General features: G+C 27.6%; 5 protein-coding genes across 6 annotated transcripts; 3 read left to right on the top strand and 2 right to left on the bottom strand.

Annotated features, from left to right (window-relative positions):
• Nucleotides 1-595: 595 nt before the first annotated feature.
• LOC103568249 (xylosyltransferase oxt) lies at nucleotides 596-5353 on the bottom strand. Its single transcript, XM_014440947.2, has 5 exons — nucleotides 4928-5353; nucleotides 4274-4758; nucleotides 4063-4205; nucleotides 3770-3936; nucleotides 596-2693 (listed from the first exon to the last, which is right to left on the bottom strand). Exons 1-5 carry the CDS (start codon nucleotides 5108-5110, stop codon nucleotides 771-773), a joined length of 2901 nt encoding a protein of 966 aa, XP_014296433.1. The 5' UTR covers nucleotides 5111-5353; the 3' UTR covers nucleotides 596-770.
• Nucleotides 5354-6789: 1436 nt separating this feature from the next.
• LOC103568251 (protein ecdysoneless) lies at nucleotides 6790-9642 on the top strand. The gene is made up of 3 exons (XM_008545029.3): nucleotides 6790-7389; nucleotides 7852-8345; nucleotides 8542-9642. Exons 1-3 carry the CDS (start codon nucleotides 7143-7145, stop codon nucleotides 9634-9636), a joined length of 1836 nt encoding a protein of 611 aa, XP_008543251.1. The 5' UTR covers nucleotides 6790-7142; the 3' UTR covers nucleotides 9637-9642.
• Nucleotides 9643-9702: 60 nt separating this feature from the next.
• On the bottom strand, nucleotides 9703-14391 carry LOC103568250 (tether containing UBX domain for GLUT4). Of its 2 annotated transcripts, XM_008545028.2 has the most exons (10): nucleotides 14300-14391; nucleotides 13813-13927; nucleotides 13616-13751; nucleotides 13418-13511; nucleotides 13283-13338; nucleotides 12013-12262; nucleotides 11446-11937; nucleotides 11012-11369; nucleotides 10389-10554; nucleotides 9703-10302 (listed from the first exon to the last, which is right to left on the bottom strand). In XM_008545028.2, exons 4-10 carry the CDS (start codon nucleotides 13502-13504, stop codon nucleotides 10107-10109), a joined length of 1605 nt encoding a protein of 534 aa, XP_008543250.1. In that variant the 5' UTR covers nucleotides 13505-13511; nucleotides 13616-13751; nucleotides 13813-13927; nucleotides 14300-14391; the 3' UTR covers nucleotides 9703-10106. The 2 variants fall into 2 exon arrangements, with proteins under 2 accessions (XP_008543250.1, XP_008543249.1); XM_008545027.2 differs by having other exon boundaries at nucleotides 13418-13751.
• Nucleotides 14052-16617, top strand: LOC103568252 (N-alpha-acetyltransferase 60). The gene is made up of 2 exons (XM_008545030.2): nucleotides 14052-14689; nucleotides 15510-16617. Exons 1-2 carry the CDS (start codon nucleotides 14224-14226, stop codon nucleotides 16085-16087), a joined length of 1044 nt encoding a protein of 347 aa, XP_008543252.1. The 5' UTR covers nucleotides 14052-14223; the 3' UTR covers nucleotides 16088-16617.
• A 782-nt stretch (nucleotides 16618-17399) lies between these two features.
• On the top strand, nucleotides 17400-20615 carry LOC103568253 (nudC domain-containing protein 1). Its single transcript, XM_008545031.2, has 3 exons — nucleotides 17400-17561; nucleotides 18061-19036; nucleotides 20060-20615. Exons 1-3 carry the CDS (start codon nucleotides 17447-17449, stop codon nucleotides 20613-20615), a joined length of 1647 nt encoding a protein of 548 aa, XP_008543253.1. The 5' UTR covers nucleotides 17400-17446.
• Nucleotides 20616-20709: the final 94 nt, after the last annotated feature.

The raw sequence follows: 20709 nt of genomic DNA, 5'->3' as shown, positions 1-20709 counted from the left end.
AATCTCGACAAGTTCTTTCGATTGACGCAATCCAGGTGCAAAAATTACTTTTTTTTTTAGCGAAATGTAGGATGGAAGAACCATTTGTGACCACTGCTCTATTTTTTGACATTCAATACTTTATTTTAATCAATGAAATCGTATTAAAAAAAAATTCCATTGTATTAGTGTGATAAAAGTATCTTCGAACACATTGAAAAAATTAATTATGTCATTGCGTATTGTAAAAATGATTTTATTTACCATTTCTAAGTGGCCACCACTGGCCCTAAAGTGGTCAAAAACGGTACTGCTACCCTATATATTTTTCGTCCAGCCGTTTTTGAGCTCGAAGACCTCAAAAGTTTACCAATAATAACGATTTTGAGCTTTCCCAGCTCGAAAACAGCAGAAAGTTTTAGAGCTGGTTCATATGATCAACCAGTTTTCAGATTTTTTTTATATGAAATTAAATTAAAAACAAAAATCTCTATTATGTCAAAGGAATAATAAATATAAACAAATATTTTTAATCAATATTATTAACTTTTATTACATTTTGTATGTTAATTATTATTATATACAAATCCAATATAAATTATGATATATACAGATATTCATTACAAAAATATTTACCGTTTATTATACAAAGGCGATTAATTATTTTTGTTAAATTTATATTAATTTATCGTTTGTTCGTTAACAGTAAATGATAATAGTTTAAAATTATTGTTGATTTTATGATGATGGCACGTGAATGGCGTTTTCATTATAATAAATATAGTAATTAATTATTTTTCACATAAATTATAAAGATCAGCCTTAGAATCAGGACTCATAGAGCTCCAATTAGTTTGATAACATTGTTTTAAATTATTATTATTATTATTATTATTATTAATTTTATTGCGTAACTGACCTTTACTAACGATACACACATCATCAATAGAGTAATACTGTCTTACAAGTTCATCAATCCATTTATTTAAATCCAGTCCTAATCTCTCATTAATTTCATTATTATTATTTTTAATATTATTATTGTTTTCATTGTAATTATTATCATTACTACGAGATAATCCACTGTCTTTTATGATATCTAACCATCTGCGATTTATTTCCCGCGGCAAACGATCAGATTTATTATTGCCATTAATTAATCCATTATGAATTTCCCGCGCTTTTTTAGATGTAATTTTACGATTCTTCCAATATTCAAGTGGAGTTACAAAGAATGTTAACTGAGCAGCTAACACCGTATCAGCAATCAATAAAACATTCCATTTTCCAATAGCCAATGGTTCATCAAGTTGTGGTTTGACAGAACCAATCAATGATGACTCTTCAATTTGCAAATAATTAACATCAACTAAACTCCCACTGGGATTAATCCACAGTACTGTTAAATTCCTCGGTGTCACTAGAGATAAATCAAATTCGTAAGCTAAAATTGGCGACGATACTGGACCAATACTACCCATAAAATTTCTAAATGTTTGTTCCTTTTGATCATAATCTGTATTTACTGATATCCAGTTTATGCGCTCAGACCACGCTTTATTTACAGTATAATTACGTTTCAATGTAACTAATGCTTCAATACGCTCTGGGAAATTATTATTATTATTATTACTACTACTATTATTATTATTAATTAATAAATTAGTTGTCTCATAAGCTTTGACTGCATTATTAAACTCGGCTAATATTAAAATACCATTAAATTTATTATTTTTAAAGAACGCAGTTGTTTCTAAAAGACGAATATAAGTTGAATTGACGTTAAATTTAGCGTAAGTAAGTCTTGCTAATGAATTTGAAATAGTCAGAAGTGTATCGTCACATGTTGGACTTAAATCTGCTTGATGATACAAATTTTGCCAATACATATCGTAACCTTTTTTTGATTTACTATCGTTGTATTTGTCTGGATAAAGCCATTGTTCAACTTTATCAATGATACGTTGATCGATAACTGGTTCAAATTTCCGAGCGAAAAATAAATTACGATCTTCAGTATTTCGTATCCGAGTAAAATCATCAGATTTAAAATCGTTAGGACTGCAACCACACCAATCAACGATGGCTTTATACTGGCATTTACATCCTAATTTGCGTTTCCAATTAGTGACGTGTAAATTATTATCAACATAAGTATCACAGAACTTAGAATTTCGGAGAACAGTATGAAAAAATGATTCGGCTGGTAGTAATGTGTATTGAAATATTTTTAATAAACCAGTAACAAGATCATCAGGTTGAGAATCAGCAACATATTCAACAAAATCGCGACTCAGTGCTACCCAATCACTACCACCATCAATTTGTATACCTTTGGGTAATTTTCTATCACCCAACCTCCACATTCGCGCCTCACATTCAACAAATGTCTTATCGAGACCTTGTTTTGATATAAATCGTTGAACTTCTCTGCCGTGTGATTTAACAAAATTATATCCTCTATTCCACGTTAGAAAGTCAGTTAAATGTTTGTTACTTTTTATTGGAAAATCTGATTCTGATAAATTTACCAAAAAATCCCAATGCTGTGAATGTTGCAACATTTGTTGAGCTGAGGTCAATAATGTTGTTAGTAGACTAGCTCCACCCCATATACTTGCATGCCGTAGGTTTAAACCTCTTGCAACTTTAATATTTTTTCTTCGACATACTTTTTCCACTTTCAACATTTCACGATACATATAATCTTGTCTCTAGAACAAATAAATTTTATTTAATTACAAATTATTAAAGTCATTTGCAGATAATGCCTCCCCCCTTTTTAAAAATTTGAAAATTTTTATTGGTAAATGATTACTCGGAATCGATAATTGGTTTTGGTGTATCTCTAATACATTCAAAAAGACAATTTATTGAGCCTCATAATTAGACTGTATGAATGTTCATGTTTATTATTTTATGGTTCATTGTTATTCTTTTTTAAAATTTTTTTTATTGTTGCTGTTTTTGTTTTGTAATTCGCACTGTGATAAAGCAAATTAATATTGAAAAATTTTGTAAATTATGGAAAACGGTAATAAATAAATAAACAAATATATGACTCAACTGTCATAAGTGTATCAAAATTTTATTAATTAATTAAAAAAAATTAAAGCATTAATTGAGAAAATGACAGCGTACTTGCTATTTCGCTGATGGATTTAGAAAAAAAATTACAGTTGACATCAATTGGAAGTTAAACGAAATTTAGTAAATCAATTTTAGTAAAATCTTCATGTCAATTTTATAATTTGAATTTTCAAATCTTGTAGGCTAAAAATTACTCAACAAATTTCGTTTAACTCCTAATTGATAACAACTGTAATTAATTTTTTTTAATTAATTCATAAAATTTTAATACGGTTATGATAATTAAAAGTCATTGCATATTTTTAAAAAGTGGGGGCACTACTTGAGAATGTCCTCAAAATTTTCATTTAAAATTAACAAGAGATTTTTAAATGCTGAACCTTGTGTTGTAATTAAAATCTGAGATCTAAATTTCCAGAAAACCGTTGGTTAAATAAATTTTAAGTCAAAATTTTTTAGAAATAAATTGAACTTATTAAGCCACAACTTTATTTTTATATAAAAAAATTTATATCGCAACTTTTAATCTATCAGTAATTAAAAATAATGAAAATTCGATATTTCTAGGACTTAAATTGCTGTTATCTTTAAACGGTGGCGTATTAAAAATTTACTGATAGCATAATCGTATCCAGCATTTAAAAATCTGTAGACGAAGGCTTTTAGTTTCATAATTATTATAAATAATTTAAATACGTACTGCATCAACATGAATATAATAAAAATGTAATGGATCGTAAAGTATATTAATTAAACGTTTAACTTGTCGACTAGCACGTCCATTAACTGTTAATAAAAAAGCTATTCTTGCTGGTTTTTCTTTACCAGTTTTGATACTTGAATTTCTTGCTTCTTGTACCTTAAATTCTATAAAAAAAAAAAGAAATATTTATAAAATTTATTTGGACCACTATTTTTATTTTGACTGATAACTTTTTAAAATAATAAATTTTCTTATCAGTACACAAGCAAATTATAATAGATCATAATTACTTTGAATACCAGTACGATAAACATTGATAGCTAAATAGCCACCACATGATTGCTTAGAATCTCCCGAACATTTCATATTACAACTAGAGTCTGGTAAACGTTTTACAGAAGATGGTTCATCTATTCCACAAAAACACTCAGTTCTAAAACAAAAGTAATTAATTAAAACAATAGTTTAATTAATTAAATAATAAAAAAATAAAATACATACGAATATTCAGTTCCTGCAAAAGGATAACCAGACTGTAAACACAAAAAGGCACAGGTCTCTGGAGAATTATTTGTTTTAAAAGTGATATAATAATCAGATAAAATTCTTAGAATTTTATCATCTTTAAAACATCCTAAACTTTTAGGACTTTTGATAAAACCAAGTGAATGTGGACAAGATGAGTATAATCTTTCAGGATAAAGTTCACCCTGTTGACTCAAACATGACACATTGACTATTAATTCTTTGCAAGCTTGACTGCGTGCACGTGTGACAGCACTTATTGCTTCTCGACCTGTCACATCACAACTCGGGACAAAATTCAATGATTCTCTGTCCAATTTACTTATTTTAGCCGTACGATTTTGAATTGACAGCAATTTATTATTACTATTGCCATTATTCACATATTTGTCAGGCGGTAATTTTAATTGTTTATATTGTTGTGGTAAACCATCACTCCTGTCAATTTTTCCAGGATTAACCTGTAATTAAATAAATATTTTTATTATTATTATTATTATCATTATCAACTTATATTAATTTTTTAAATAATTTAAAAATAAACAAATAATAATTTTCATTTGTTTATTTATTTATTTTAAACGACAAGTGTTAAATAGCACAAGGTTAACTAAAAAAAGATTTATTCACCTCGTCAGAAGAATGTACTGACGTGTTGTCTTGATTTTCTAATTTAAAAAAGGAATACGCTAGATAAATTTGTACGCACATTATTGTACCGACAAAAATAAAAAATATACGATATTTTCTTAAACAATTTGATGACCGGCCTTCTAGCAGCCCTTTTGCTGCCATTTTGGGTGAACGAACCATACTTCATATGGCTTTCATGTTCAACTATACGGCAACGATGGTACTTGAACATCATCTCTCACAACGTATAGTAAAGAGAGATGATTTTATTGCTTTTATAGTTACTGCTGCCACTGCTCTACTTACTGCTGCTGCTATTACTATTTAACTCGACAATGCTCTGTATATATATTATATATATAGACATGAATACCATGCTCCGATTAAGGGTGATTTTTCGTATACTCATAAAAGCTATTTTTTTAAAATTATATTTATAACGTAAATTTTTGCTAACTTCAGTTCAGCCTTAGAGGTATTTTGTCTAGGGACCCGTTAATTTGCTGACATAAAGTTTCGGTATTTTTTAAATCAACTTGGATTTTAGTTTTTTAAAAAATAATTCAAATAATTTAGAAATTATTTTATTTTGTAGTTTATATCAGTTAATATTACAACTGAATGTATTTTAAAATTTATTATTTGAAATTGTAACAAATCGTAAAATTTGGTGTCGACTCAGCTGCTAAGAGGGTAAAGATCGACTTCGAGGGTAGCGGAAGTATCTTATTCTGTATAAATTTAATTACCCATTTAAATTTGAAATTCTCTGATTCGAAAATCAAATTAAATATCTACTAAAATCTAATTGACAGCAGAGTGAATGAAAATAAAAATTTTCAATGAAATTTTATTGAAACCAATTCAAAATTTCATAGAAAAGTTATGTTCTACTATTGGTATTATTTTCTCATTCAATTTTATTCATTGATACTGAAAGTGTACAAGTATTTTTATCTGAAAAATAAAAAAAAAAGTTAGGTGTCACTGAATTTTTTATGAAACTTAGCTCAGCATGCATAGGAAATAGTAAATAGTAATGAATCTATGCCTTCAATTATCAAACGTCATAAAAAATAAAGCCTGGTTAGCTAAATAATTTATTTTACCAACACTTGCCATCTTTTTAACAACAGGGCATTCCATAGCCTTTACCTGAAATTTAAAAAATGGATAATTATTATTTAGAGACGACAGTCTTCTTATTTTTAAAATTCTTGCACCTCTATATATTTTTGGCATTTATTTAAATATCTTGTTATAATTTAAAATTGAATAATTAAGTTTTAATCTTTTGATGATAAAATTTATCTCCTATATTATTTTTATATTTAATTGACTAATTTATAAAACTATATTTCAAAATAAAATTATTTAATGACTAATTATAAACTGCCGCGAAATTTAAATATTTGAAAAAATTGACATCCCAAAAAATTGCTCTCTAAATTCTTTTAAAATCCGCATTTGTTCCAGTCATAAAGTATAATATTTAATTAATTACCTGCAATTGAAAATGCAAAATTAATTTTTTAAATATCAATAAATAAATTTTATTTTAAATGATAATAAAGTTAACAGACAATTACTAATCTTCGGAATTTTTTTTCAACAGATCAATGACAACTAAAACAAAATTTAAAAATATGGACATGTAGAAAATTCAAAGAACTATAGATGCAATTTTTTCAAATATTTTTTTTTTTTTTTTATAATTTATCGTTTTATAAAAAATTCAAAAATTATGAAACGTCGGCTAACGTCAGTATCATTTATTTAAAATTTTTATTGCTGTCATTAAATTGATCCCCTCTTTTCTATCAATATCGTTACCAATAACATACGCAATATTTTAAAAAAATTTACGCGCAATATTTGCGAACATTTACGCAGAAAAAAAAATTCAAACAATTATCGTTTATTAGTAAATACATTCTTTCAAAACCGGGACATGTGAAGGCTACAGTTTCTATTTTAATTATTCCATACATTAATAATCGTTATCACCGGTATTGTTTATCAATATTTATTTTTAAAATATGTGAAAAAATTAACCCTAGTGGTAAAACCCAAAACTAATAAGTGATTATTAGGTTTTTGTTTTGTAGGTTACTTTATACGCACTGAAAGTATTTCGTCTTATTTAAATTCAAAATTAATAAAAATAATTTAATTTAATCATTTAACAATTATTATTTTAAACAATAAAAAAATGGCTGCCAATCGAGTACAAAATGAAGATACTCTTGAGTGTTTTCTTTATCCAAAATTTTGTTATTCAATGGAAACAGATAGTGTCAGTGAAACAATACTAAATGAAGAAATTAATAAATATAATGAATTTATTAATAAATTTACAAATGATTATCTTTGGCATCACGATTCTTTAGTATTTCATCCAAGAACCAAACAAGCAATAGTACTTAATCAAATGCTTCATACTTCAACTGTATCTCAAGGTAAATATATTCAAATTTTATTTCAATGATCAATTCATCATCATAATAGAGATTATACTGTAAAAACCGGAATTGATTACGGATTTTATTTAAATTCAAATTCACTCTGTCACTCAGAGTTCCGGAGTGGTCTGGATTATATTTAAATCTGCATTCACTTCAAATCCACTCCAGATTGTGAATGTAAATGTAGCAGACATAAGACAATTTTTAAATGACATATAAAAAAATTAAACAAATTGATAAAATAAAAAATGCATGTACTGATTTTAGAATTTTTTAATTTTTTTGTTAAAAAAATTTTATTTCATTTAAAAATTTAAAAAATTATCAGATGTCCGCCAACTTTAATGTCATCTCTGGATTTTATCCGCGTTCACAAAATTTTTTACAGTGTAATTATTTTTACTATTATTATCATTATTATTATTATTATTTTAATTTATTTATTCATTTATTTAGAATCATCATTAGTACCACATATTTATGCATCGCTTCGTTTTGACGAAGATGTGGGAGACGAATGGTTTACCGTCTTCCTAATCTTCAAATTAACTGAATCCTTTGACGGATTGATAGCTCGACTTGTAGATTCAGATGGTGAATTTTTATTAATTGAGACTGCTAATTATCTTCCCCGTTGGGCTGAGCCAGAAACCTGCCAAGATCGTGTTTATATTTTTGACGGACGAATTCACGTCGTCCAAGACAAACGTGTACCTCCAATTCAACAGTTAAAACGCATTTCGGAAAATTCACAAAATTATTTACTGTCTCGAGAGGCGCAAGAGACGTTAAAGAAACGTCTAGCTGTTTATCCAGATGAATTAAAGTTAAGAAAACATAAAGCACGTGCTTTTTTGCCAGAAAAAGCTGCTTCAATACTTGCTCAAAATCCAGGACTTATTGCTTCAGCAATTCGGACGATTGTTCATTCGGATCCTTTGGAAAGAAAGGTTTCAAATTTTTTTTTAACTACCAGTTTGCAAAATTTAGTCTTAAAACATTAAAATTGTTTTTTAAGCGACAATTTTAGTATTAGTAAATCTTTTATTTAAAATTGTTTAAGTTTTTCATTAATCGCATCAATGAAATGTAAAAATTTATAAGCTAGAGTATTTAATTATTTTAATAAATAATAAAAATTTTTAGGTATGTCGTGCCATGAGATATTTTCCACCGGAACAACGTACTATGGTGAATGTCCAAATGACCAAGTGTTTATACGCAATGAGTTCACACTGTCGTTACACAGGTGATCCAAGAACCGGTTGGAATTTTCCACCAACCAACAGTCCAAAGTATAACGCACATTTATTAGGTATTAAAATAGCTTGTGGCTTAGAGATGCTGGTAGCCAGAGCAAACGAACAACTAAGACGTAAAGAATCATCTGAAAGTATAGATGACAATCAGTGGAGAGAATATCGTCATCGTTTAGAAGCTAGTGGGTACTTTAGAAGTACCCTCGAAGGTAGTAAAGAACGTGAGAGATTGACACAAACAGCCAAAGAGTACTTAGCAGCTCATCCATTAAATGCAATCTATGTGTCAACGGATAACAGTGCGGCTATGAAAATTTTAGAAGCTTGGAAAAATGTTAAGACCGAAGATTTTGAAATGCACGCACAAGATGAAGCTTCTCTCAGTCCTCCAGACGATGACAGCTGGTTGAATGTCGATGCTGCACAGCTAGAAGACATGCTGGGACAACACTGGATCCACGGTAACAAAAAACCACCTCAAGAGCCTCTCAATCTCAAGGATAAAGTTAAAGTATTTTTGAATCAAAAAAGTGACGTCGACGGTATTGAATTTTCAAGCGGGTCGCGTGCTGATGACGAGAATAAAAATGATATTGAAGATGTCGGAAGAATAGATTTTGATCCAGAAGTATTCGATAGCACTTTGCGTGACATTTTGGATCTCGTGGTACCTGGTGGCGATGGTGAATTCGATGGCAGCTCAGAGGGCTCTCTAGGTGGTGATGAAGAAGATGAACGTGGTGGTGAAATAGACAAATATATGAAATTAATGGATGCACAGCTTGAAGCTGAATTAGCTAAAGATAATGACAGTATGTCAAGTCGCTTTAAAGACTCTGTTGAATCAAATTTGATGGAAAGTATAGAAGAGGAAGCCGGTGGCGCTGGTCCTGCTGGTAACATTATCGGTGGTCCTGTTCGACGTTTAATGCATTTACAACTTCAATCACCAACAACTGTCCCTCCTGATCTTCAAAGTTAATTTTTAATTAATGTTTACAATTATAATTATTATTATTCTATTAATATTAATGAATTAACGCTAAGAAAAAGCTTTATACTTATACTTGATACATAAAAAGACACTGTGCTATTAATGATAATTAATCATTTACATCACTCATTTAATATAATAAGAAAACTTGATTTTTATTGTTGTTTTTACACTTTATCATTACTGTAATTCTTTTTACTCTTTTATGTAAATAACAGCGAAAAAAGAAAAAAAAATCAAAAAAAGAAAATGAACAAAAAAAAAGGTGCGTTTGCGCTTGAATCCTGATGTACACCAATAGCTGCAATAAATGCACCAATTTCTGCCTATACAATGATTCTTTTTCTTATCAATTTAAGTTCCTACGATCATGATTATTTTTAATTGCTCATTTGAAAAAGAAAATTATAAAATAATTACTTGATTTTTATTAATTGTTCTTTGTTTTTTTTTTATCTTTACTTGAAAGCATTTTTGAACCATTTTGGAGTGTAATTTTTAATACGATCAGTATTAAATACATTTGACCCTTCACCGCTGCTGCTACTGGGTACTGAATTATTTTGAATTGTTTCTCTTATTTGAATAGTTTCCGGTTCAATATTTGCATTTGAATCGCCAGAATTATCTGGATCATTCCGAGTCATAGCTATTCTAAAAATCAAAAATAAAATAAATTATTCAATAATTTATTCATATATTTTACTAATAACTGAGTAAATAAACTATAAAATATTTACCTTGATTTAATTGCATGAACACTAGCAATTTTAGGGTCAACTAATTTTTTATTTAAATCAGCTTTCAATTCTGATGGTCCTGAATAATAAATAATTGCTGATGGTACTAGATTTTCATCAATAAGACGAGACTGTGGAGTTAAATTTTTTTTCGGTGGTGTACAATCTAAAATAATTTGCTATTATTTATATAAATATATATCAGTTAGTCTTCATAATACTAATTATTTAATTTCAAAAAGTGCGCCCCTTTAAATCCTTTCGGATATACATAAAAAAAAATCTCCGCCAAGTTGAAGGTCTCAGTATTAATATTGATACAAGGAAAATTAACAAAACAATCAAATTTGAAAAAAATATCACGAGTTAATGACAAATTTATTTGTTTATTTTTTATAGTCAAATATGATTTTATTGGGAATCTAATCCTTTATCAAAAAAAAGCTCTTATAGAGCTTCAAAAGTTAAAAAATAAAAATTGAAGTTACCGAAGTGAACAATTTTAATAAAATCAAATTTTTTTTTCAATTTTTTAAATTATTTAGTTTGTTTTCTATCAATTCTACAATAATATACTAGCATAATATTACTATACATAAAAAAATATATAAAGTAATTCTTACATAAAGTAAAATCTTGTTCAGAATCTGCTAAATAACCTTTGACAAAATCTTTGACCATCTGTACAGTTTCAAGTGGACCAAAGATACCTTGCAGGACCATTTGATTAGGAAATTGTATTCTCAAAATAGTGCGTCGATATTTATGAAGTTTATTAAGAGTGGCTCGATCACGTTCTAATTTTCGCTGAGCATTAGTAGTAAGTGGTGCTCCTTCTATGTCGTCTCGTTGACGTTTAGCGTCACGAAGCAATGATTTGGCATCATCAACTGTCAGATCAAAGAAATTATCTGGCAAATCTTCGTGAGGAACCGCTTGTGCTCCCGCTTGATTGAACACCAATGCGTTTCTTTCTCCCAACTAACAGAAAAAAAGTATTAGCACTTATTTATAAATAACAATAAATATTTTTAAGCACAAAAAAAATGTATCTTACAAAGTCTATCGGTTCGTTAACAATATCACTATGAGTGTCTTGATTAGTTTCCATAGCATCATTCTCTGTTGTAATTTGCTCATAACCAGTTTCTACTTTAGCATGTTCTTCTGCTTGTACTGCAGTTTCAATTTTACTTTCGCCTCTTCCTAAAACGTGTCCACTACCAGGCATTTTTTTACTTCCACCAGATTTATTACCACCATTTTTGTTATGTCCTTTATCACTTTTCTCAGACCTTAGCAACGCCAGTGGGTCATTAATAGCTTTTTTTATTTGATCAGTAACAGATGTACCACTTGATTTCTGACTGTTCTTTCCACCGCGTTCTTTGTCACTCGATTTACTAGGTTTTGAATTCAATTGTCCGGCTACATGAGCTTGGGTATTCAATTTATTTAAATCACGATGTATCAATCTCAACATAGCACGTCCGCTGTTTAGTCCCAGTGACTGTAATGTTGTTTTTTCTAAATTATCTCGTCCATGTAACTAAAAATAAAAATAATAATAATTAGATATTAGATGAATCATAAATTATTAACATAAAAAATATTTAAGTATTACTTCTTGATGCATATAAACAATAACAGTATCATCAGCTTGTTCATTAGAACAAAGAGTGTTAATTATTTCATTCAATGACGTATCGGGATTAAAATCACCCATTAATCTTTGCCCATTTTCTAATTGGATACCAATTGTTACTACAGACATTTCGCGTTCTGTTGGCCTTGGTGTCATCTCCAGTTGTGCATTATTAGGCAATCCAGTGAAACGAAATATTGAATTAACATCCAATATTGTATTGAAGTGTCTAATTATTCAAATAAATATTTTATATCAATCAATTTGTTAATTAATTAGTTATCAAACTCTACTTTGTTTGAAACTTTTTTTAAAAACTCGGTAAGATAAAAGACCTGGTAGAATCATGTGGGACAAGGGTGCGCACACTTGTCCCACATGACTCTACTTGATCAGGGAACTAGTACCCGATTACTTATATATTTGTATATATATATATTTAGTAAACTTAATATATATAAATATACAAATACATGAGTAACCAGGTACTAGTTTCCTGATCAAGTATTCGGTCTCTTACTTAAAAATTTATAAAGGTCATAGGCAAACTATCCACGTAAAATCTTCGTAAAGTTTATAAAGGCTAACTTACCCTGATTAAAAAAAAAAAATTGAAAAGTTTTAAAAATAATGAAATTTGAATTCTTTTTAATACTTCTGAATACTTTCAATTCTTTCTCTTATGGAGTTTTAACATTGTAGATCCTTTTCAATTCTGTTTTTAAATCTGGGTACATATTTTCTTTAAACTTAATTAATAAAATAATTAATTTCTTAGTAATATCAATATTCTTACATCACACATATCTAGATAACTATTATTTTACTTTGCATATACGTGTACTTTAACTTAAAACATTCTTATACTCATTGCCATTCGATTTATGCCTTGGCATTTAAATTAAATAAATAAATTATGATATTAACAAAAAATATTTTTTCTCATGAGTGTGAATTTAGCAGACATCAGACAAATTTAAAACTATAAATAAATAAAGTAATTAATTTAAAAAATATTATTTATAAAAAATGCACTTATTAATTTAAAAATTTTTTAATTACTTACTCTATCTATTAATAATTTAAAATTTTTCTGATGTTTGCTACATTCATATTCATTTTTTCTCTGTTTATTATCCAATCCTTTATAAATATTTTTATACAAAGTAGTGTGCTAATCATACTATCAATATTTTTTATCAATTAATCTTATAAATTTTTAAAATTAAATTTATAACCCAAAACTTACTTTAAGTCCCACTTTTTTGAAGCATATCCTTGTTTCTGACAAACTTCTTCCAAAACCTAAAGCATTTAAATATTTAAAAATTAAATATTTAAATAAATAATTAAAAATTAACATATATAATTTTTAAAAAATTACCTGTAATATTGTTGTATTTGGAGTAATTTTAACATTTTGACGTCTCCCATTAGGTGCCAATACCGTAACACTTTTATTGGATGCCATTTTATTACTTAATATAAAATTAAATAATTTATAATAATAAATAATTTAATTGATATTATTTAAAACAATAATTTTATAATTGATTTATATTTTACAATTTTAAAACTATACATTTAAAAGGAGCAAACTCATCATAATTGTCTTATCAATCCTGTATGTGTGAATAAATATATAATATATATATAAAATAAGTGTAGAGGCGCGCAGTTACGTCAAAACAGCTGTTAAGATTTGTCCAAACATTAAACTAAAAAAAAAAAAAAATACTTGCTTGTGTATCACTTTTTCTTTTGTACATTCATACATACCATTAATTTATCCCTGTCGTCGATTATTATCAATTATCATTAATTTATACATTGATCATTTCTAACGTTAACAGCAGTACAATTTAAACGCCAAATATTCAAATTTAACCTACGACTAAATAAATAAATAAATAGTATATTTACTCATATATGTATATATAATATAATATTATATAAAAAAAAGTATATATTAAAAATAAAAATAACAATGAACCAATGAATTAAAATGACAAATTACATTGAAATAAAATATTTGATAGGGAAAACTGGTGACGTGATTCATTTTAAATTTTTAACGTGATTCAAGTGTTTGTTTATGAATATATAACGTTATATATTTGAATGAATAAAGTTTATAAAAATAAATGTAATGATGAATAAAAATGTGGATTGAGGTAAATAAAATATGTGATGGCTGGCGTTGTTGTAATCGGAGGAAATACGGATTTTCAAATATTAATTGACAATAAATTAAAAAGAAACGTACCACCAAATAATTACAAGCAACAAAATCACCAGCACTATTACCATCAACATCAACAACAACAACGTAAATGCAATGATTATAATGAAATGGCTATTTCAATAGAACGTTACAATACATCAGCAGTATCATCAGCTGGTTCATTGTCATCGTCATCGTCATTGTCACCGTCAACAGCCACATCAGCTAATGATAAATATAATAATGAAATTAATAAAAATGATAATAACCGTCCACAAAATTTTTTATACAATTGTAATAAGTCATCAACGTCATCGTCGTCGTCTACTGTGACAGTACCGCTGTGTCTTCTGGGTGATGTACAATTACGTTTTCTTTGTCCAGAAGATTTAGAAGAAGTGCGCGCGTTATGTCAAGATTGGTTCCCAATAGGTAAATTTATTTATTATGTTAATCTAATCCTGATACCTCGTCACTGTTTTCAGCACCCGTCAACCTGGAACATGGGTCACTAGCCTCCGCCATTCATTTAACTACCCTAGTAGTTAGGGTTGCTCAGAAAAAGTTAACTCTGCAATTTTCCGTCACATTCGGGAAATAAGTTTCAAGCAAATCGAATTCCAAATTGCCATTCCATTTGGCAGCAAATATTCGTTAACTTTTATACTTAAATCTGTTTTTTGACTACAAAATATAGAGGTGAAATACTGATGATTTTGAAAGTAGCGGACATCCGACAAAAAATTAGTTTAGGTAAGGACATCTAGCGTAATAAAGTTATCGCAAATTTGAAAGGTACCACTTATTCATTGGCTCGAAATCTTTAAGTGGTAGATTCCAAAAAAAATTTTATAATGAAAAATAATTAGAGATGGCTCTCCCAGGATTACAATTTATTAAAAGTAAATTATTATTTAGTAATGTTAGACTATTTACGACTATCTAAATGTGGTTTCTGCCAGATTTCCGAAATCTCTTTTGGAATTTTTGGCAGATTTCGAGTAAATTTAATTTTCAAGTTGCCACCAATTTTCGGATAAAATGGCTATTAGGGTATGTTATTCCGTAAGGAAAAATTAAAAAAAATTCGGAAATTCCTTTTTCAATAAACATTTTCATAAAAATTTGGAGACATTCGGCTGCTCACAGTACAATATTTGAAAATTCATGGACACAAATGACCCATGTTCCAGAGATTAGAGTTAAAATTAAATTTATTGTTACCTATTAATTTATTTTATTTAAACAATAGACTATCCATATTCATGGTACGAAGACATAACAAGTTCATCACGATTTTATGCACTAGCAGCAGTATTTGGTGGTGTTATTATTGGATTAATAGTTGCTGAAATAAAACCATTTGCAACATTGAATAAAGAAGATCAAGGTATATTGTGTTCAAGTTTAGGTAAAGAATCACTCGTTGGTTACATATTGAGTTTAGGAGTACGTCGTGCTTATAGAAGAAATGGTATTGCTTCATTATTACTTGAACAGTTATTGGCACACGTAACAGCACCAGAACGTTCAACAGTTAAAGCTGTATTTTTACATGTACTGTCGAGTAATGCACCGGCAATATTATTTTACCAAAGATGTAATTTTAGATTACATAGTTTTCTGCCATATTATTATTCAATACGTGGTAAATGCCGTGATGGTTTTACATATGTACTGTATGTCAATGGTGGCCATCCGCCCTGGGGTATTTGGGACTGGATGCGTCATTTAGCCGGTGCTATGGCTAGTTTAGGACCATGTAGAGTTCCACACTGGATATGGCAACGACTAATGTGGGCTGCCACTCTGCTCTCTTATCATAGATGATATTTAAATTGTCGGATGAGATTGAAATTTTATAATAAAATCGACCAGTAGAATTTTTATTGATCTTGTCTGAAATTAGTTTTGTAATTTAAATTAGACATTATTTAAATGTTGTAAGAGATTATTTATGTTACTAAGATATGTTACTAAAGCTTTATTAAAGATTACTTTTAATACTTTATCTATTTTTTAAATTTTATCGACTATATTTTTCTTTAATTAGTAGGGTAATAGTACGAAATATTAGCCAAGCTCCAATTGATGACTAGGTACTTAGACTCTTAATTATTTTTAAATTGTAGAATTTAATTCCGGAAAGTATGCAGTTATGTTGTAAATTTTTCATACATGAAATGCACAGTTTAAAAATTTTTACGAGTCTGAGCACCCAGTCATTGGTACTTTTACTTTACTTTTATTAATTATTGATCCATGCAGGATTTGTTACACATTTATTTATTAAAATCACATATTTTTAATTCTATATAATGTATATATTATATATAAATATATATATTTAAAGTATATAGTGTAATTTACTGTTTTTAATAAAAATTGACACGTTATAAAAATTTATATATTATGATTTAAAATTTTGATAAATAATTACTAATTACCCATTGTTAATTTAATTATTTATTTAATATAAATTTCTAAACAATCTATAAATTTTATAAACTTAGATATCATTTTTATAATGCTAGTTTTTTATTTCAAGTTTGAACAAAGAATTTAAAGGACTGGTTTTCTAAAGTGTCTTTTTAAATTTTTGAAAAATTTAAATTGTGTCTACTTGTGGCGCAGTTTTATCTTTGCAAACTCCACAGTTTAAAAGTGAACTAGTTTGTAAACTTTTAATAATTTAAAAATATTTATTTTAGAAACTTAACATTGAATTTTTGTAAATTATTTTCCGAATTTATTTCTATGAAATTTTAATCGAAAAATCAGAAGCAAAGAAATTCTGACTGTAATTTAATCTATCTTTAATCAAATATCAGATGGAAATTAATCATTTTATTTGTATACAAATCTAAAAATATTAAATTATAGAACAAAATTTAATATAAAAATAATTTTTGAATAAAAGTTAAAAAAAAAAACTAAAAGTTTTTAAAAAAACTTTGACTTTAGTAAAACAGAAATTGAAAATTTCTTTCTTAATTTGTTTCTTTTTCAATTTTATATAAATCTTAAGTTAATTATTATTATTTGAAAGTTGCTACGCAAAAAATTATTTGATGAATATTTTGATCCATATCGTAGATACTCCAATGAAAATTTTTAAAAATAAAGTAGAGAGCGCTGTAAAACGAAAATATTTTGATTACACACACGCACTTGTTAGATTAAAAAAATATGACAAAAATAATAGAATTACGTCCAAAAAAAAATTTATTAAACAATAAATTTGAAAAATATCAATTTTCATCTGAAATTGTTCCAATAACCAAACAAATAGATTTATCTAAACGTAAGTATTATGTTTATACATATTTTGTTTAGTCTTAACCTCAGTTTATACATGCAGTTGTAATTAAGAATAATTTATGAGCCCTGATTAAAAAAATTCATTGAATAGAATTGAAAAAAATGAAATATAAATTAATTTCAATAATTTTAATTCCTCAAATTTTTCTCCACATCGATCAAACTAATTTACTTCTATTCTTTTCAATGACTAAATAATTTTCGAATTTCTGGTCTCGTAGAAAATTAAAAAAAATTCAAATATTAAAAAAATTCTGAATTTCTCTAATTCATTTCCATCAGTAATTAAAACTAAATTTCTGGTCTCTTCTATAATTAAATAAAATTCAAATGAACTCACGACGTCGAATTCTTCTCAATTTATTCCAATCAGTAAATGCTGCGATAAAAAGAATTCAAAAGTATTAAATTAGTTTCCATTCTTTTCAATGAATTTCTTAATTTAGCGGGTACTTTATAATTAAAAATGATAAAAATTGTAGATGTCAAGCACAAAGAACCATCAAGTGATCAAGACTCATGGTTAGAAGCTAAACTATTCGCATTTCATAATCATCTGTTTAAAAATCCATATGATTCTTCATGCTGGTTCTGGGACGAAGACTATCAAGTCTGGCAATTAAAAGAAGATGGAACTCTTAATCAAATAAAAACAACACAACCATCATTTGTTAATGATTCGTGTAAATTTAATCCGACAATAGCTTTTGCTGATGACAATATTGTTGTTCTGTCACGTGGTGACACAACCGTTGAAATAATTATGATTAATTTTGAGTCTAAATCACTGGTAATTCAAAATGTTGAACCGGGAGTTTTACTCGATGCTCGTTATGTTAAAGAAAAAAATTTATTGATTATATCAATGTACACAATTGTCACAATTGATGGAAAAAAACACTCAAAGTTAGTTTTGCTGTCTTATAAATTTAAAAACACCGCAAATTTATCTGATGGTATTGAAATTTATCAGAAACAAGAGTTGGCAATGAAAGGTCCCATTGAATATGTTTTTATCGAACCCAATGGCGAGTATATAAATTTATTAAGTCAAGACCCAGCTAAATTTACTTACGACTCATTGAAAAGTATTCAAAATAAAGATAGTAATGAAGTTAATAAAAGTAACGATATAAAAATACCTAAATATTCTTGGTCACAGGATGAAGAATCTTTAACAGTTTGGGTTAAAATTCCGCAAAAGTACAAGGGGAATAAGCCTAAAGTTAAAGTATCAGCAACGGAAATTTCAGTTGTCATTGAAGATGAGATTTTAATTAATGGAGAAGTACCTTTTCGTCTTGATTACGACTTAGCGACTTGGAACTGCGAAAACGATACATTAAAATTAGAATTAATGAAACAGGAAACAGGACAAATGTGGAATGAATTAATTAAAAATGATACTGACGGTGAATGTTTACCTAATGATGCATTAGCTTCTGAAATCCATTCAAGGTAAACTTATAAATTAATTTTTTAAAGACTGAAAATTAAAATCAGTATTTCTTTTTTTTAGTAAAAGATTTTTTAGAACTATCAGAAATTTTTTTAAAAAGAAAAACCATGGAAATTAGTGAAATCAATTAAATGTTTAATAATAAGCGAGCAACCTACAGTCACTACCCGAGTATTACTACGAAGTTTATAAAATTTGATTTGAATTTAACTGTTTATTAAAACCCATACTCTAAAATTAATTAGAATCTTTTGTTTATTTTTATTATTGAAATTTAATGAGACAAATCCCATCATTAACTCGCAAACTTATTGATTTCGATGATTGTGTAATTATGGGATTTTTGAAAAAAAAAAATCTGCTCATTAAATTTTTTTTTATTAGTCTAATATATTTTTTTTTCACTGATAACAAATTAAATCTGTTTAATTTTTATTATCATAGAAGACATGGAATAGACTAAATTTTCTTGTTTCTCTCAATTTATATATATTCAGTCATATTTAGCGACAGAGTAATTAAATTATTAATTTATTTATTTAAAGAAAATAAAAAGCACTCTCTGATGCTTCGCATCATGAGTCGTTCAATACGATTGTCTTTTCCCGCGTAATTTAAATGTAATTCAAATGACATAGATAAATTTATTCATCTCGATACTTGGCAACAAACAAGAGTTTTAATCATGAAAAGGCACAAATTCAAGTCAAGACCTTTCTAACGATACCAAATTTAATAACAAATTTATTTTATCATATAAATATGATAGAAAATTAATACTTTAAGCAAAGAATAAGAAATTTACTATTTTCAAGTATGAATCAAACCATTTATTGATAATAGATCAGGATAGATGAGAATAATCTTGGATTTTGCGATTCATTTCCATGATTATTTTCCGCTATCCGATTTTGGGAATAACAAATATCAAATATCTAATTAGACTTTATCTTACGGCATATGGCTGTAACAAAATTTTCCTTATTCTCTTAATAATATAAATAATTAATTATATTTTTCAGACTGGCTCATTTGTGTTCAGATCAACAAAGTAACAGCAGTGACCAACCAGCTATAGGTTTCAATTCTGAACAATTGGAAGAATGTGATTTAGAAGGAGGTGAAAATACATTACAAAGAATAAATTTAACAAATCATACGACAACACATTTAACAATACTGACTTCACACAACCGTATATTATTTACTCATAAATTAAAAACATGTCAAGTTCTCTGCGTGCGTTATAATCACGATGGCTGTGTATGGGAATCTATTGACAAAGGCGCAGAATGGGAGTTAGTTCATAAAAATATTTTTCCTGGTTTTGGTTACGTCGAGGCCAGTAAAACAAACAAAAAATTTTGTATATCACCGTGTAACTGCAGTTATGTTGCGATTATTGAACACAAGAAACATGGATTTTTGTATGAAAAACCTCAACAAAATGCTCTGATTGCTAAACAAAAAATAATTGATTTAGGTGTTGACTCAACGGCAATAATGGGCGCTATTGCAACAGATAATTTTATTATTTTATTAACTCAAGATAAACTGTATAAATTAAATGTTTCATAATTTTCATATTTTTTTTTAATCATCATATAAGTTTATTGATATCATTTATTTAAATTACATGATACATAATTTTTTATCGTTTTTGTATTTTACA

The sequence above is a fragment of the Microplitis demolitor genome, chromosome 4 (assembly GCF_026212275.2).
Source record: "Microplitis demolitor isolate Queensland-Clemson2020A chromosome 4, iyMicDemo2.1a, whole genome shotgun sequence".
Classification (NCBI taxonomy): domain Eukaryota; kingdom Metazoa; phylum Arthropoda; class Insecta; order Hymenoptera; family Braconidae; genus Microplitis; species Microplitis demolitor.
This window is presented reverse-complemented; position numbering and strand designations above follow the sequence as displayed.

Excerpts from the sequence above, each read along its gene's own strand:
- LOC103568253 (XM_008545031.2), top strand. The coding sequence starts at position 17,447 with ATGACAAAAATAATAGAATTACGTCCAAAAAAAAATTTATTAAACAAT. Across the intron at positions 17,562-18,060 it reads ACAAATAGATTTATCTAAAC|ATGTCAAGCACAAAGAACCA; the intron begins GTAAGTATTATG and ends TAAAAATTGTAG. Across the intron at positions 19,037-20,059 it reads GCTTCTGAAATCCATTCAAG|ACTGGCTCATTTGTGTTCAG; the intron begins GTAAACTTATAA and ends TATATTTTTCAG.
- LOC103568252 (XM_008545030.2), top strand. The coding sequence starts at position 14,224 with ATGGCTGGCGTTGTTGTAATCGGAGGAAATACGGATTTTCAAATATTA. Across the intron at positions 14,690-15,509 it reads TCAAGATTGGTTCCCAATAG|ACTATCCATATTCATGGTAC; the intron begins GTAAATTTATTT and ends TTTAAACAATAG.
- LOC103568251 (XM_008545029.3), top strand. The coding sequence starts at position 7,143 with ATGGCTGCCAATCGAGTACAAAATGAAGATACTCTTGAGTGTTTTCTT. Across the intron at positions 7,390-7,851 it reads TACTTCAACTGTATCTCAAG|AATCATCATTAGTACCACAT; the intron begins GTAAATATATTC and ends TCATTTATTTAG. Across the intron at positions 8,346-8,541 it reads CGGATCCTTTGGAAAGAAAG|GTATGTCGTGCCATGAGATA; the intron begins GTTTCAAATTTT and ends AAAAATTTTTAG.
- LOC103568250 (XM_008545027.2), bottom strand. The coding sequence starts at position 13,504 with ATGGCATCCAATAAAAGTGTTACGGTATTGGCACCTAATGGGAGACGT. Across the intron at positions 13,339-13,417 it reads CAAATACAACAATATTACAG|GTTTTGGAAGAAGTTTGTCA; the intron begins GTAATTTTTTAA and ends TAAATGCTTTAG. Across the intron at positions 11,938-12,012 it reads TTGTTTATATGCATCAAGAA|TTACATGGACGAGATAATTT; the intron begins GTAATACTTAAA and ends TTTTATTTTTAG.
- LOC103568249 (XM_014440947.2), bottom strand. The coding sequence starts at position 5,110 with ATGGTTCGTTCACCCAAAATGGCAGCAAAAGGGCTGCTAGAAGGCCGG. Across the intron at positions 4,759-4,927 it reads CAGTACATTCTTCTGACGAG|GTTAATCCTGGAAAAATTGA; the intron begins GTGAATAAATCT and ends ATTTAATTACAG. Across the intron at positions 2,694-3,769 it reads ATTATATTCATGTTGATGCA|AGACAAGATTATATGTATCG; the intron begins GTACGTATTTAA and ends TATTTGTTCTAG.